The sequence below is a fragment of the Trichinella spiralis genome, assembly GCF_000181795.1.
Source record: "Trichinella spiralis strain ISS 195 chromosome Unknown Scfld2, whole genome shotgun sequence".
In the NCBI taxonomy this organism is placed as follows: Eukaryota; Metazoa; Nematoda; class Enoplea; order Trichinellida; family Trichinellidae; genus Trichinella; species Trichinella spiralis.
The window spans coordinates 85,773-98,653 of record NW_003526941.1 but is presented as its reverse complement, the minus strand read 5'-3'; the positions used below and the strand labels follow the sequence as shown (position 1 = coordinate 98,653).

Sequence of the window (12,881 nt, the reverse complement as noted above, 5' to 3'; positions counted from 1 at the left end):
AGGTGATCTTTTTTAGTTATGCGCATATATATGTATATATATATATATTGGAAAAAATTAATTTTATCTCTGAATTTGAAATTATAAAGTTTTCTATTAAGAAACTTGCTTATTGAACAAATTTTTGGTTTCGGCATCGGTTTCAGAAATTCGACATTGTTAATAATTATTTTTCATATGCCGTTAGTAGAAAAAAATTATAATTAAATTTATTTTAAAGCAATATTAAATTATGCAAGTACATTCATTTCAACAATTTATAAAACATGATTTAATTACTGTAGGAATACGTAATAAATGAAATGTACGGTAATGAAGTAGTAATTTTGCATGACTCTTTAGGAATGTAAATAATTTTTGGAAAACGTTTTAAAAATAAATTAATATATTATAAAAGGTTTTTTAATATTATAAATAATTTATGAAGCTTTAATTGTTCGATAGCAAGCTCCAAGTATTGCTACAGTAAGATGTATGCAGGTTGAACTTTGTTGCCCTGTGGTAATTGTTAACAGTGATCTTTTGTTTCCGCTAGCGATTTTGGTAGCTCGTGGCGTATGAATATGAGTCGCAGTACTGTTTCGCGTCGGTTAACTGAGTTGCGTGTAGTGGATCTCAAAAACGAATTGGACAAGCGTCAGTTGGATAAAAACGGCAATAAAGCGACATTGTATTCCCGTTTACATGCAGTATGTTTTATCTCATTTTTCTACAGTTTTGTACGTTTGCTAGAAGTTGATACTTAATATTTAATGCGTTATATACGTTTTAGAGAAAAGTAGTCATTGATAATTTTATTTTTGCTTCATTAAAAACAATTATTTAATAATTTTTTCATCGTTCGTTTTAGACGCCTCATTGTTCATTGTTTATTGAAAAAGTGTAGTATTTATTTTTGTTGATTTTATCGAAAGTTAGGCGTACGTTTATGGTTAATAATTTGAAATGAGGTTTTACGGTTTCAGTTGTTTTTCTTAAATTTCTTTATTTCTTACCTCAGTGCATTTTGATCTTTTTTCAGCATTGCATTATCTAGTTTATCGTTTATTAAATTTTTATGATTAAATTCAATTAACTTTTAAATCTATAATTTATTTATTCATGTAGTCTGTGTTAGATTTCTAAAATTGAACATCGCGCTCTGTTTTTGTGCATATGATATCTTTTTCTGTTTGTATCGTATCATGCATGACCTGTTTCGAAGCCAACGACTGTTAACAGTTATGTGGTCATTATCAGGTCTATATGAAATGAAATAATTATTTTCTAATAAAACTAGCTTTTATTGGGAAGATTTTTATTTCTTACATTATTTTTTAATTTTATAATAAGTATTTTGTTTTTGCGTTTCTATTTAAATTTTTTGTTTTGCAGGCTTTGTTAAATGAAGGTCAGGATCCAGAAATGTTCAGCTTTGATGTTCCCGAATATGCTGCTAGAAGACTGAAAAAAGAGCGTATGTAGTTTTTGCGCTTTTAAAATTATTACTATTTTTTGAACAAAATTGTTTAGGTGAAGAAGATATTGCCGAACAGGAAGATGACGAAGAAGATGAAGACAATATGAATGTAATGAGAACTTTTTTGGAGTATTTTATTTTAAAGTTTTCGAACTTTTCTTAAATGTTTCGTTGATAACATTCTTAAGTGTGAATTTGTTTTTTTTTCAACTTGTTTTTTTTTTGAATGAATATGTGAACGTTTTGCTAGCTTTTGTTTTTTGCAGATGGAAACGATGGAGACTTGTGATGTATCATCAGTGAAATCTGAGCAACTAGGTATGAATAATTTTCATTATACTACTCTAAGTTCAATTGGTAGTTTTTTAATTTAATAGTTTAATTTGCGCATGTTTTTTTACTTAAAAATTGATCGACGGATCTGAGATGAAAATTTTAATTTTGACGTCCGTTTTGCAAAATTGTCACGAAGTGGTCATTTGAAGACATACTGCAATGGGTAGGACTTGTTGTGAAGCAAGTTTGAAATGCACTTTTGAAACTGTTATAATTTTGATTGCCGAACAAAATGTCCGTTGTTAAGAAGATTTAAGCAGCACAGATGTGATGGAAAAGTTTATTTTGCATTGTATATTATTTTGAATTCTCAGAACCATCGCAGTCATCACATCTGTAATATGTTCGAATGCTTCTTTGTACATCGAACGGCAATACTAAAAGATACTTGTGTTTTAAATATTGCATTCGGCGCCTTTGTCTTCAAAATTGTTTTTTTGCTGTTGCAGTGCTAAAATGTTAATTTCCTTGATTTACAGTTGACACTAGTGTGACTGGCATTTTCAAAGTGCCTAGTCCTGAAGAAGTGGAACCTAAATGTCCATTCACGGCTGAAGACACCATCACCCTGCATAATTCTCTCCATCCTGTGGTTTTGGGAGATACACTGTCAACTGACGTCAACGCAGAAGAGTCCACAGTCGTAGATTTAGAACAAAATGATGGTATGCTGTTTAGCGAAATGTCTATGCAGCACGGGCAGATTGATGAAGAAGAAGATGAGAAGGAGAGAGGTTACGAAGATGACGAGGAGCTCGTTGCAGATGACGATGAACGTCTTTACGCTGATAGTATTGAAGTCGACGCGTCAGCGGAATGCTTTGAAGCAGATGAACGATCATGTGGCGAACCTGCCGTGGAGGAATCACCAGCCGACAGTGCTCACCAGAGGTTGGTTGTTGAAAAGTATATGAAAATTTATTTCAGTTCTTCGAGTTTCCAATTCCATCTAAGAGCATTCTGTATGCAACTTTGTGGACAATTGTTGGACATTGACTACTTTGTAAATTCTCTCCCACTCTCTCGCTCGCTCTCTCTCTCTCTCTTTCTCTCTCTTTCTCTCTGTCTTGCGCTCCCCCTCTTCTTGTCGGTCTTACTTCCCCTCTCAGCAGCATTTGGATGCGACTAAAAATAATATAATTCAAAAAGGAGGAACCTGCAGAAAAAAAATCTGCTCATGGCCAGCCGGCTTGTTGGCGTTCGGTTGAACATCAGTGAACATGAACGCTTGGCATGAATATTACAATAATAATTTATTTCTTTTTATTACGTTTTACGTCATTTAATAATAGAGAATATGTGTTATGTTTGAGTTGATTCTCTCTTTGTCTTATACCAAATTTAGAATTCAAAATATAGTTTGACTATTGGAATCAGTCTACTAATGTACGTCGTCACTTAGGATATCCCTGAATTAAAGATGTTGTTATTTTTAGAGATTTCAAGCATAAGCGTGAGGCATTATTTTTATTATTTACTTTATTAGCAGCGTTTTTAGTTTTATCGTTTTAAGTGGTTACTTTTTTTGCAGTGTTTTATTGTTTACATTGATTTATATTATCATTTTTGAAATATTTAGGGATGTTCAAGAAGAAGGAGAAGAAAGTAATGAACGTGATACTGCGAATGAACCATCGAGTAATGTTTTCTTATTGAATTTGCAGTGAATTTTAAGAAGTACAAGTTTGATATTTTAGAAGTTTCTTCTATTAGAAGTCTGTGGGTTTCCGGAATCTCCAACACTACTCGTGCAGCAGATTTAAAGGTAAGGTCTTTCTTCGATTATTTTTTTGCTTTTTACATCATTACATCTTTATAGTAGATGTTGATTTTCCCTATCTAGTTCTGGGTAATTTAATGTCAGTAATATTTTTCCTCTTTCTTACTGTTCAATAATCTTACTTTTATTGTGTTTAGCGTACCTTTCATCATTATGCACATATAAGGCTATATATATATATATATATATCTATATGTTTGTATAATTTAGACACTTTTTTCTCAATACGGGACAGTAGAATTAGCGAAAATAGTAACACACGCGAAATCACCAGGTTCCCAGTGCTTTGGTTACATTAGAATGGCATCTGCGGGCGAAGCGGTAGAATGTATTCAGCGTCTCCATCTATCAGAATTTATGGGAAAAGTTATATCTGTCGATGAAGTAAGTAAACAGGGATAATAATTTCAGTTTCTGCTTTGAACGTTTAATGTTAATTTATTTAGGCTGTAAATGAAAAAGTAATGCCTGTGAAAATTCCAGTTGGGCAAAATGACAAAAAAGCTGCGTCGAGTGAATCGTCAGCAAATAGAGACACCAATTCCGCATGTAAAGGAGAAACTGGAACAAATGAATCTGTCGCAGGTATGAATTATACTGCATGATTTGAGTTACTTTGTTAAGAAAACAGTTCACAAGTATATAATACAGATGACAAGTTGAATAATTTTGTGCTTTTTTTTGTAGCATTGTTTTACGATTAGCAGAATTATGTTGAAATTTGTGATTAAATGATGGATGTCTTATTACTCTACTCTCTAAATACTGTCTTATCACTCTTAGGTAGTAAAAGAGATGGAAGATCTCGCGCATCTCGCTCTGAATCGAGAGGACGGTCGAGAGACGAAAAGCGTTCCAAACGAGACTGTAATGCGATTAAATAATAATGATAATGACTCTTAAATTATGGATAAAATTTCGTTTCAATTTATTTTTTCTTCAATATTTAAGATACGCGCAACGAGCATCGTCGAAACTACTCCCATGATGAACGCAATCAGGATAGAGATTACAAAGCAAGGACCCGATCAGGAGTGGATCGTGTTTTTCGAAGGCCAGTGCGTGGGATGTATTCGCGACGTTATGCGTCTCGAGGTTATTCTTCACGTTTTGTGAACGCACGTCCGAGATTTTTTGACGAACATTATAATCGTGAAGCAGAGCTTGAGAAAATGCGAATGCGTGAGCGAGAGCATATTCAGCGTGAAGAACATTTGCGGCTTGAAAGGGAGAGAGCTCGTTTAAGGTTAGTTAGTTAGTTTTTTATTATTTATTAATTAATATAGATAGTATTTAATTTGAAATTTATAAAATTATTTACTTTTTGCTTAATTGTTAATTTCAATATCATGTTCTTATTTTGGTCATGTGTATCAATCAGAGTTGTTTTACTGATTTTAGAGCAGATCGGGAGCGTTTAGAACGAGAGAAGTTAGAATTACAGCAACAGAAAATGCGTATAGCATATGAAAGGTTAGCGAATATTTTTTCTAGTATGAATTTTTTATAATTATTTGTTAAATAAATTCTCAGAGTACCACCTCCTTCAAATACGGCAATGTCTGTGAAGCGATCATTTGAACAGTCGTTTTCTCCAACGAAGCGCCCAGCTTATGGTTCGGGCCCTGTGTATGATTCGCGAATGATGCAGCGTGAAAGGCCTGCTGGAGGAAAGTAATAAATTTGATAGATATGTGTTTAAAATAATTAATTTTTGTTTTCATTTGTTTTTCACAACACATTGCATTTGATTCTATTATATCTGCAGACGTCTTGAATATACTGAACGTGATATCCGTCGCAGTGCTGCTGAACGGTACGATTATCGACCGGATCACCGATCGTCTTACAGCGGCCGTGGGGATCATCGACCCTCTCGAGGTGAAATGAACGTTGGCCGTACTGCGGATGGACGTCGCGGACCACCGTCTCCACGTCGAGGTAGAAATGATTTGCATCCTTCGGCGTCTCGTAATAATTCATCTTGGACAATTGGGAGTCGAACCAGTGGAAATGGTTATGCACAGTCTAGTGGTCATGGTGGTCAAGCATGGTCTAGCTCTGCTGGAAGTTCTAGTGCAATGCCTTGGAATCGTTCTGCATTGACTCAAGGCAGTGGAAGTGGTGGCGGTGGCGGACCACCCGGTACCAGTGGGGGTGGTGGTTGGCAACCAGGCGGTAGTTATGGACCACCAGCAAATTCTGGCTATGGTAGCAGTGATCGTTTTACTAACTACAACAAGTACGCGTCAAGTTCTGCCAGTCGACGCTATTAGTGTTTTTATAATAGTTATCTGTATTCCGAAATATATCCTTCAGAATATATATATATATATATATATATATATTCATTTTTTACATCTGGTTTATGAATTTTTTTCAGCATGAGGAAATTATATACACGAAGAAGGCACTTTTATACTGCAGTTTCTATCTTGTATATATAATATACAATTTATATTATATATTGTTGCAGTTATATTAGATTTTGAAATTTGTTTATTGTGTGTAGTATTTATTTTCTTCATTATTTTAATCATTATAGTTGCTTCTCTTCTTGTGGTTTCATATCATTTTGTCATACTTACTCCTGTAATATATATTACGGGATAATAAAATGTTTATTTCTGTAATGAATTTGCTATATGCATTTTATCGGAGCCCCGTTTTTTACATTACTATATTTTTTACATTACATTTATAAATAGGTTTATTATGAATATCTAATTGAAGGAACTGGCCGCAGATCTCAAATACCTTCTTGGCATCCGACAAAATGGTTTCATATCCAATGATTGGGCGTTCTTTGTTAGTAAGTTGTTTACATAATTAATATTATTGTTTTTTTAAACAGTTCAACCGATTGAGCTGAGCAATTTCAATAGGTTGTTCTCTTTTGTAGTGCTTTAATGTTTAATAATTTAAAAGTTTAATTTGAATAATCGGATAATGGAACTTTTTATTAAAAAAAATAATTTCTCGGGTACTAGTGAGCATAGTAGCAAATGAAGGGTCTTTTATTGGCAAAGCGCTTCAGTACTAGTATCATATGTATTTGATGTTGATATTCACCTATTTGTCACACTTAGGCACTCGTTGTTTGTACGTTAAGAGTTTTAGTGTGTGAAACAGCAACGAAACGGAAAGTATATCATTTTTAAGTAACTGTCATTTATTCTCTTCAGTTGAATCATTATTTCTAAAAGTGGCCATAAAAACGCTTATACTATCACATTCTCATCAATTTGCCTAGTTATGAAAACATTGGTTTTGTTGCAGTTCACGTTGTTTTGCTTGGGAGCATCTTGTGTTATTCTTATCTAACTAACTGTATTTACATTGCATACCAAAGCTATAAAATTGGTTAAGAAGCTCCAGTTTTTTTTTTCAATTTGTACTGTAATGCTTAATTTAGAATTTTATCATCATGAAGAATTATGGTTATATTTTTAAATAATGTGCACTCTGCAATTCAGAATGTTTTTAATTTTCATGAAGAACAATAATTATACCATATTTGCATATATTTAATTCAATGATAGAAATTAGCATGCACATTAAATAAGAGATGATGACGATTATGACGCGGCCAATTCAGCTTTATTTTTGAGAATAACTTCTCGTCCAAAGTATTTGTTGAAAGCTTTCAGGAAAGGTTCAATAACATCGTGTACAGTAACGTCGGTTTCTGTTTCTGAACTTAAAGATGTCATTTGTTTCCCAATCAGGCCACAAGGATCAATGTGTTCAAACCAACTCAAATCGATGTTGCAGTTCAATGCGATTCCATGAGTGCTGATGTCGTTTTTCAATCGAAGCCCTATTGAAGCTATTTTACGATCATTTACCCATACTCCAGTCAACGGTGATCCAGGGGCGTAGGCTTTCACATCAAAACTAGAGCAAACTTCAATCAAACACTTTTCCAGTTGATTTACATACCATTTGCTGAATGGCCGCGAGTGAAATTCAGGAAGATATAAAATAGGATAAGCCACCAGTTGTCCAGGACCATGAAATGTGATCAAACCGCCTCGATTAGTTTTGTAGAAATCAGCGCCTAAACATTCTAATTTTTTTTTCAATTCTTCCGGATAACTTCTTGTACGTAGTCCTATAGTATAAACTGGAAAATGTTCTAACAGCAATATCGTATGACAGATCATGTCTTCTTCATTGAATTTCTTAACAATCAAATGCGTAAAATGCCCAGATAGTTTCTGTTCATAAATACTTTGCCAACGTAAACCTTCTACATATGATATTTTGCCCAACCATTTTGCATAAATTGGAATTTTTTTGCAACTTGAAGAGACATGCATTATAATCCTTTTCGAACAGTAGGTTCTTCAGGCAGAGTACTGGCAATTCTTGTTTTTCTAGGTCTGTAATTTAAATATAATAATTACCTTATAAATAAATGTAAAATAATAAAAACTTACTTAATGTGAAATACATGCTTGTTTGTGTAAAACATATTTTGGCAGTCAGGCAAACTGGGACCACGTGGGTAATGGACTGTTTTATAGCGTTCTTGCACTTCTTCAGATAAAATGCTGTCGTCTTCCTAAATAAAAGAAAATATCTACGTATCTACTATATATCTAACTAATTCGTTGCGCAAGATACCTTTTCAGTTGCAGTAGCGTTCAGCAGAACAGGCTGAAAGGATCAAAATCATGAGAATGAAAATTCAATCATAATAAACAATTATACTTTGCTGTGTTCGTATGGAAAAGGTTTTCGAGGATGATAAGCGACAATTATTCCTTCAGAACTCAGTGCAGAGAGCCTATAAATAAAACACACGAACAGTTGAAATATGGTTTCCACGTCCGATTGAATTTCATTAGTTACGAGAAATGGTTGGAAAAGTCAAAAAGAATGCACTTTGATCGAGCAAATGCGGGTCTGAGTAAATATAGCATATCTCTTAAAAGGCAGATTATAAGTAGAACATAAGATTGACAGCTTTGACAAACCATCTATAGCAAGGCTCGAGGCAGTGGTTGTGGTTCATTGAAAGAATTTCACTGTTTGGAAGTAAATTATTTCAAATTCTGAATAATACTTCTGTTTAAAATTAGCGGTTAGAAAGCACAATTTCAAGCAGTTTACTTTTATGTGAGAAACTACCGATACAGTAATTGCTTAAAGTTATTTAAGCATTATTTTTCATACTGTAAAGTCTGTAATGGCAAATTGGATTTATGTAATTTAAAATTATATTTATTTCTTGCGACACTTAAGTATATATGAAATTAGGTTTATATTTATATTTATATTTATGAGTTATAAGCATTATATTTTAGTTTTTTAAATTAACTTTTATTTACTTCAAAATTTTTCACAACAACCCTTCACCAATTCAGTCTCTACAACGCTGATATTTATATGAAGGTGAATTTCACTAATAAGTAATAATAATCATAATCGGAAGCTAATTGCAGTTTCTTTTTGAATACAAGAAACCTGAATAACTTTCATTAAAATGTAGATTGTTCATTAGTGGGATTAAAATTTTTCATTGTGAAGTCAGCCATTTGAAAATGGAAATAAATTTAAAAATTGTGCTTTAGCTGAAATTATCTTGGATGTGTTGTTCTCTGATTGAGGGGGTTTTGTGTTATCGTGAAGTGCAAATTTGGTAACTGATATTTTTCATTGCCTGAATATAAATTTTGCGTTTTTATTTGCTGACGCAGTCGGAAGTGCCGATAAAACTGATACGCAGCTTCTTTTTACGATAATAATTTATCTTATAAAGTTGATAGACTTAACTGATCTGAAGTAGCCTTTAATTTTTATTGAATTATAAATCTAATAATCAAATATATGGTTCTCGTAAATGATGGAAACAGGGATATAATATTCAACGGTCGGAGATGTTTAATAGCAGTAGCTAGCGCATGACGGATGTGAAAAGCAAGTCATTGAAAACAAGTTATCAATTAAATCTACAAAATAACTTAAAATAAGATTAAATATTGACAAATTGTTTTGTAATAACTTTCTTTACCAATATTTTCTACACGGTTATCGATAATTATGTCCTATCCTATGAGGGGGTTAATGCAGAACAGAACGCTGAATGAATTTATATAAGCTGTAATATTTAATATAATCTTATCAGGTGTTGATCGATTTTGAAATTGAAGTGTTGTTATATTTGTAAAAAAATGAGATGTTATAATTTTGACAGTTTTTACAATATTTCCCACTGTCAGTTTGTGTTGTCGAGAGATCAAAAACGTTCATTTAGTTTATTTAAACATTGATTTAATTTTCTGAAGATATAAATGAAAAATTTTTTTATACATGTTAATTTTTACACTAATCAGATATTTGCATTGTATGACGGGTAATTGCAAATGAAATGAACATTGATGGAGGAGTAGTAATATTTCATTTATTGTTCGAAAAGTAAACAGCTGCATAATCATATGGATTTTAAAATGCTTGGCAGATTATCGATTGTCAATGTTTAACTTTTGACTGAATATGCGGCTGATTTTCATTTCAATTTTTTGCAATGGACAACTGTTGGTTTCCTATTAGAAAATTTATTGCTGTCATAATGTGAAGATGAATTCTGAAGATTGAATTTTTAATTAAAGCATGAATTTAAAAAAAAACAAGAAGCTGGAATGTGAAGATTTTTCTGCTTTGATTGACATTGAAGAAATCCTTTCTTTTCATGTATGAAAAATCATTATTTGTTGAATTGTGTCTAACTAGCGTAAAAGTTGTACTGCATGCGCACAATTGAACAATCTATTTTAACAGTTCCACTATTATGAAAAGTAATTTTATGAAATTTTTTGTTCATCATCAAGTGGCACGACATTAACTGTTGACCAAGTGCCACAAATGCAGTAATGACCAAATGTCAATTAATTTATTCTGATGATGATAACTCGTGGAGGTTCAGTTCTCTTTGCATAAATGAGGTGTTGTTTTGTTGTACAGAAAAAGAAAAGAAATATTATTGTATTTTACGTTTTGTTGCTTTATATTTGTTTTCATGAGTGGAAGTGATGATTTATTATTATTATTTACCTTAAATAATCTCCCGTAAAGCTGTTTTGTTCTGTTAATAACTGCGTGAATTCGAACATTTCGTAGCTGTTAAGTTTTGTAAATTTGTTCCAAATCGAGAATATTATTATATGCTTTGTGAATGAATAATGTAAATTGTTCATAAAGTAAAACTTTTGAGAAATTCTGAAACTGTTGTAGTAATTGTAGTTGATTTTAAATTTAAATTTTTACTGGTTTTTTTGCAGGTTTAAATCATATTATAAAAAGTTATTTACAAATAAATGAATAATAATGTAAGTTATTCTTTTTATGATAAATAAATGCTGAAATTGAAAACTCATAACAGGAAACATGAAAAAGTACTGCTTTTGTTTGCATTTGTATTTTTCGAATAATATGCGAAGGCTATCTGTGAAAAATTGGTCCAGCTGAAGTTCTTACATTATATACATATATATATATATATATATATATATATAATTGTAATGTTTATTTTGCTTTTGTGCTTTGCTTTGTTTTACTTATTATACTGGCAGTGTGATATTCTTGAAGTTAATTATTTTTAATAATTGGAAAAGTATTTATTAAGAAGAAAAAAGAAGAAAACAGAGTTGTAACGTGTTGAACTGTCAGTGTAGTAGAGAAAAAAAGTTTTGGCAGTGAAAATTCATATTTATTATTTCATTTCATTATCAGCGGAAATCAGTGAAATATTGTCATGTTGATTTGTTGTTTGTTGAAAGCATTTGGGAGTGAAAATTTCAAATAAAAATCATTTTTTACATTTTTTATGCAGCATATATTCAGTCTGTAGTATAAAATTGATTGAATTATATTTTTCTATGTATGTATGGCAAGTTATTAGTTCTCTTTATTTAAATTTGAAATATTATTGAAGTGATGTTATTATTGTTTATAAATTGTATAGATAATTTGAAGTTAAGCTGACATTGCTATTGAATTTTTATTTTTCGTTTATTTTATTTAAAGAGTGACCAGACACAGAAGAAAAAGAAAAAGCTTGTCACATCCCAACAGAGAGTTCGTGATGTATAGCACATCAGAGGAGAAGAAGAAGAATAAAAAAAGAGCAGGAAGAAGAAGAGGAACATGACGTAAAGCGACAAGTGCATTTGTTGCACAATGTTCATTATTTTTGACAATGCCAGTACAAAGCAGTATGCTTATTACTCAAGTAAGTGCCTTGGTGATCGTGGCTAATTTGCCTTCTATTCATGCAAAACAGGCGTCAGTGTTTGTCTGCATTTGAATTTATATCGGCTTTTGGATATAGCATTTGAATGTTCATACAGGATTTGTGAAATGCCAATGGTATAGTAAAATGGAAAAAAACAGAGTAATAAAGAGAGAAAATAGGGGGGGGGGAGAGAAATAGTGAGCAGAAGCCGTCAGTGGTAGTTAGCCAATTGAAAGCCAGTAAAAGATTTTCTCCTACTCAGCTGCCTGGCGTGTCCAACACTGCATGAAATTTTCAGCTTGTAATTAGCCATCTCAACGATCATTTTGCTTTAAAATTTTCCTTTTGTCATCAACGATTTTGAGTTAAAAATTAGACGTGACATTTTAATAATTTTTCCATTTTCTTGCTTGCCACTCAAAAGCAGAGACAACTAACTGACTAACTAATTTTCACTGTTCAATGTCTAAAGTGAAAATTAACCTGTCTGCGTTGTAAGTATACAAATTTATCTTAAATTTATTATTAATATTATTAAAATGTTTTAATTGTTGAATTTTAAATTTTCTTCTTTTCAGCAAATATTACTGAAATGACCATGATTGGAAGGAGTTTTGCAACTGTCGATGAAAAATTTATAAAAGGAGAACTGTTTTTAAAGTTCGACGAGGTTTGTTATGGAGCAGCACGTTTTCCGTATTTCAGTATTAAAAGTTGAAGTTTATTATTTTCTACATGAGAATGTTTTTAGCTATTTTAGCCGTTTTGAATGTATTTAAATATATTTTTCTTTAACTTTCTTTTTTTTTAATTTTAGTATATTTTTATGAAAAAGAATACTCAAAAGTGATTGACTGTTTAGCGTATATTAAATATTACTGATGATTAATTAAGGTAAGAATAAATAGTGAATTGATTTGAAGCAGAGTTCAGTGTTGGGCAATTGCAAATTGCAAATTAATTACTCTCAAGATTCAACAATTTATAATATTTTTGATTTACAATAAATTTTGCATGTGAAACTAACCAAAGGAGAACAGAACATATTGCAGGTATAGTAATATTTA

General features: G+C 31.8%; 3 protein-coding genes across 3 annotated transcripts; 1 reads left to right on the top strand and 2 right to left on the bottom strand.

The window, feature by feature from the left end:
- Nucleotides 1-1,404: 1,404 nt before the first annotated feature.
- Nucleotides 1,405-5,851, top strand: Tsp_02485 (conserved hypothetical protein). Its single transcript, XM_003378759.1, has 12 exons — nucleotides 1,405-1,456; nucleotides 1,513-1,568; nucleotides 1,726-1,777; nucleotides 2,275-2,686; nucleotides 2,723-2,779; nucleotides 3,375-3,433; nucleotides 3,460-3,560; nucleotides 4,022-4,160; nucleotides 4,527-4,821; nucleotides 4,977-5,048; nucleotides 5,109-5,249; nucleotides 5,344-5,851. The coding sequence occupies exons 1-12, from the start codon at nucleotides 1,405-1,407 to the stop codon at nucleotides 5,849-5,851; spliced, it is 1,944 nt and encodes a 647-aa protein (XP_003378807.1).
- A 1,302-nt stretch (nucleotides 5,852-7,153) lies between these two features.
- On the bottom strand, nucleotides 7,154-7,590 carry Tsp_02484 (octanoyltransferase). The gene is made up of 2 exons (XM_003378758.1): nucleotides 7,518-7,590; nucleotides 7,154-7,482 (listed from the first exon to the last, which is right to left on the bottom strand). The coding sequence occupies exons 1-2, from the start codon at nucleotides 7,588-7,590 to the stop codon at nucleotides 7,154-7,156; spliced, it is 402 nt and encodes a 133-aa protein (XP_003378806.1).
- A 306-nt stretch (nucleotides 7,591-7,896) lies between these two features.
- On the bottom strand, nucleotides 7,897-8,503 carry Tsp_02483 (conserved hypothetical protein). The gene is made up of 5 exons (XM_003378757.1): nucleotides 8,466-8,503; nucleotides 8,292-8,367; nucleotides 8,205-8,237; nucleotides 8,018-8,142; nucleotides 7,897-7,960 (listed from the first exon to the last, which is right to left on the bottom strand). The coding sequence occupies exons 1-5, from the start codon at nucleotides 8,501-8,503 to the stop codon at nucleotides 7,897-7,899; spliced, it is 336 nt and encodes a 111-aa protein (XP_003378805.1).
- Nucleotides 8,504-12,881: the final 4,378 nt, after the last annotated feature.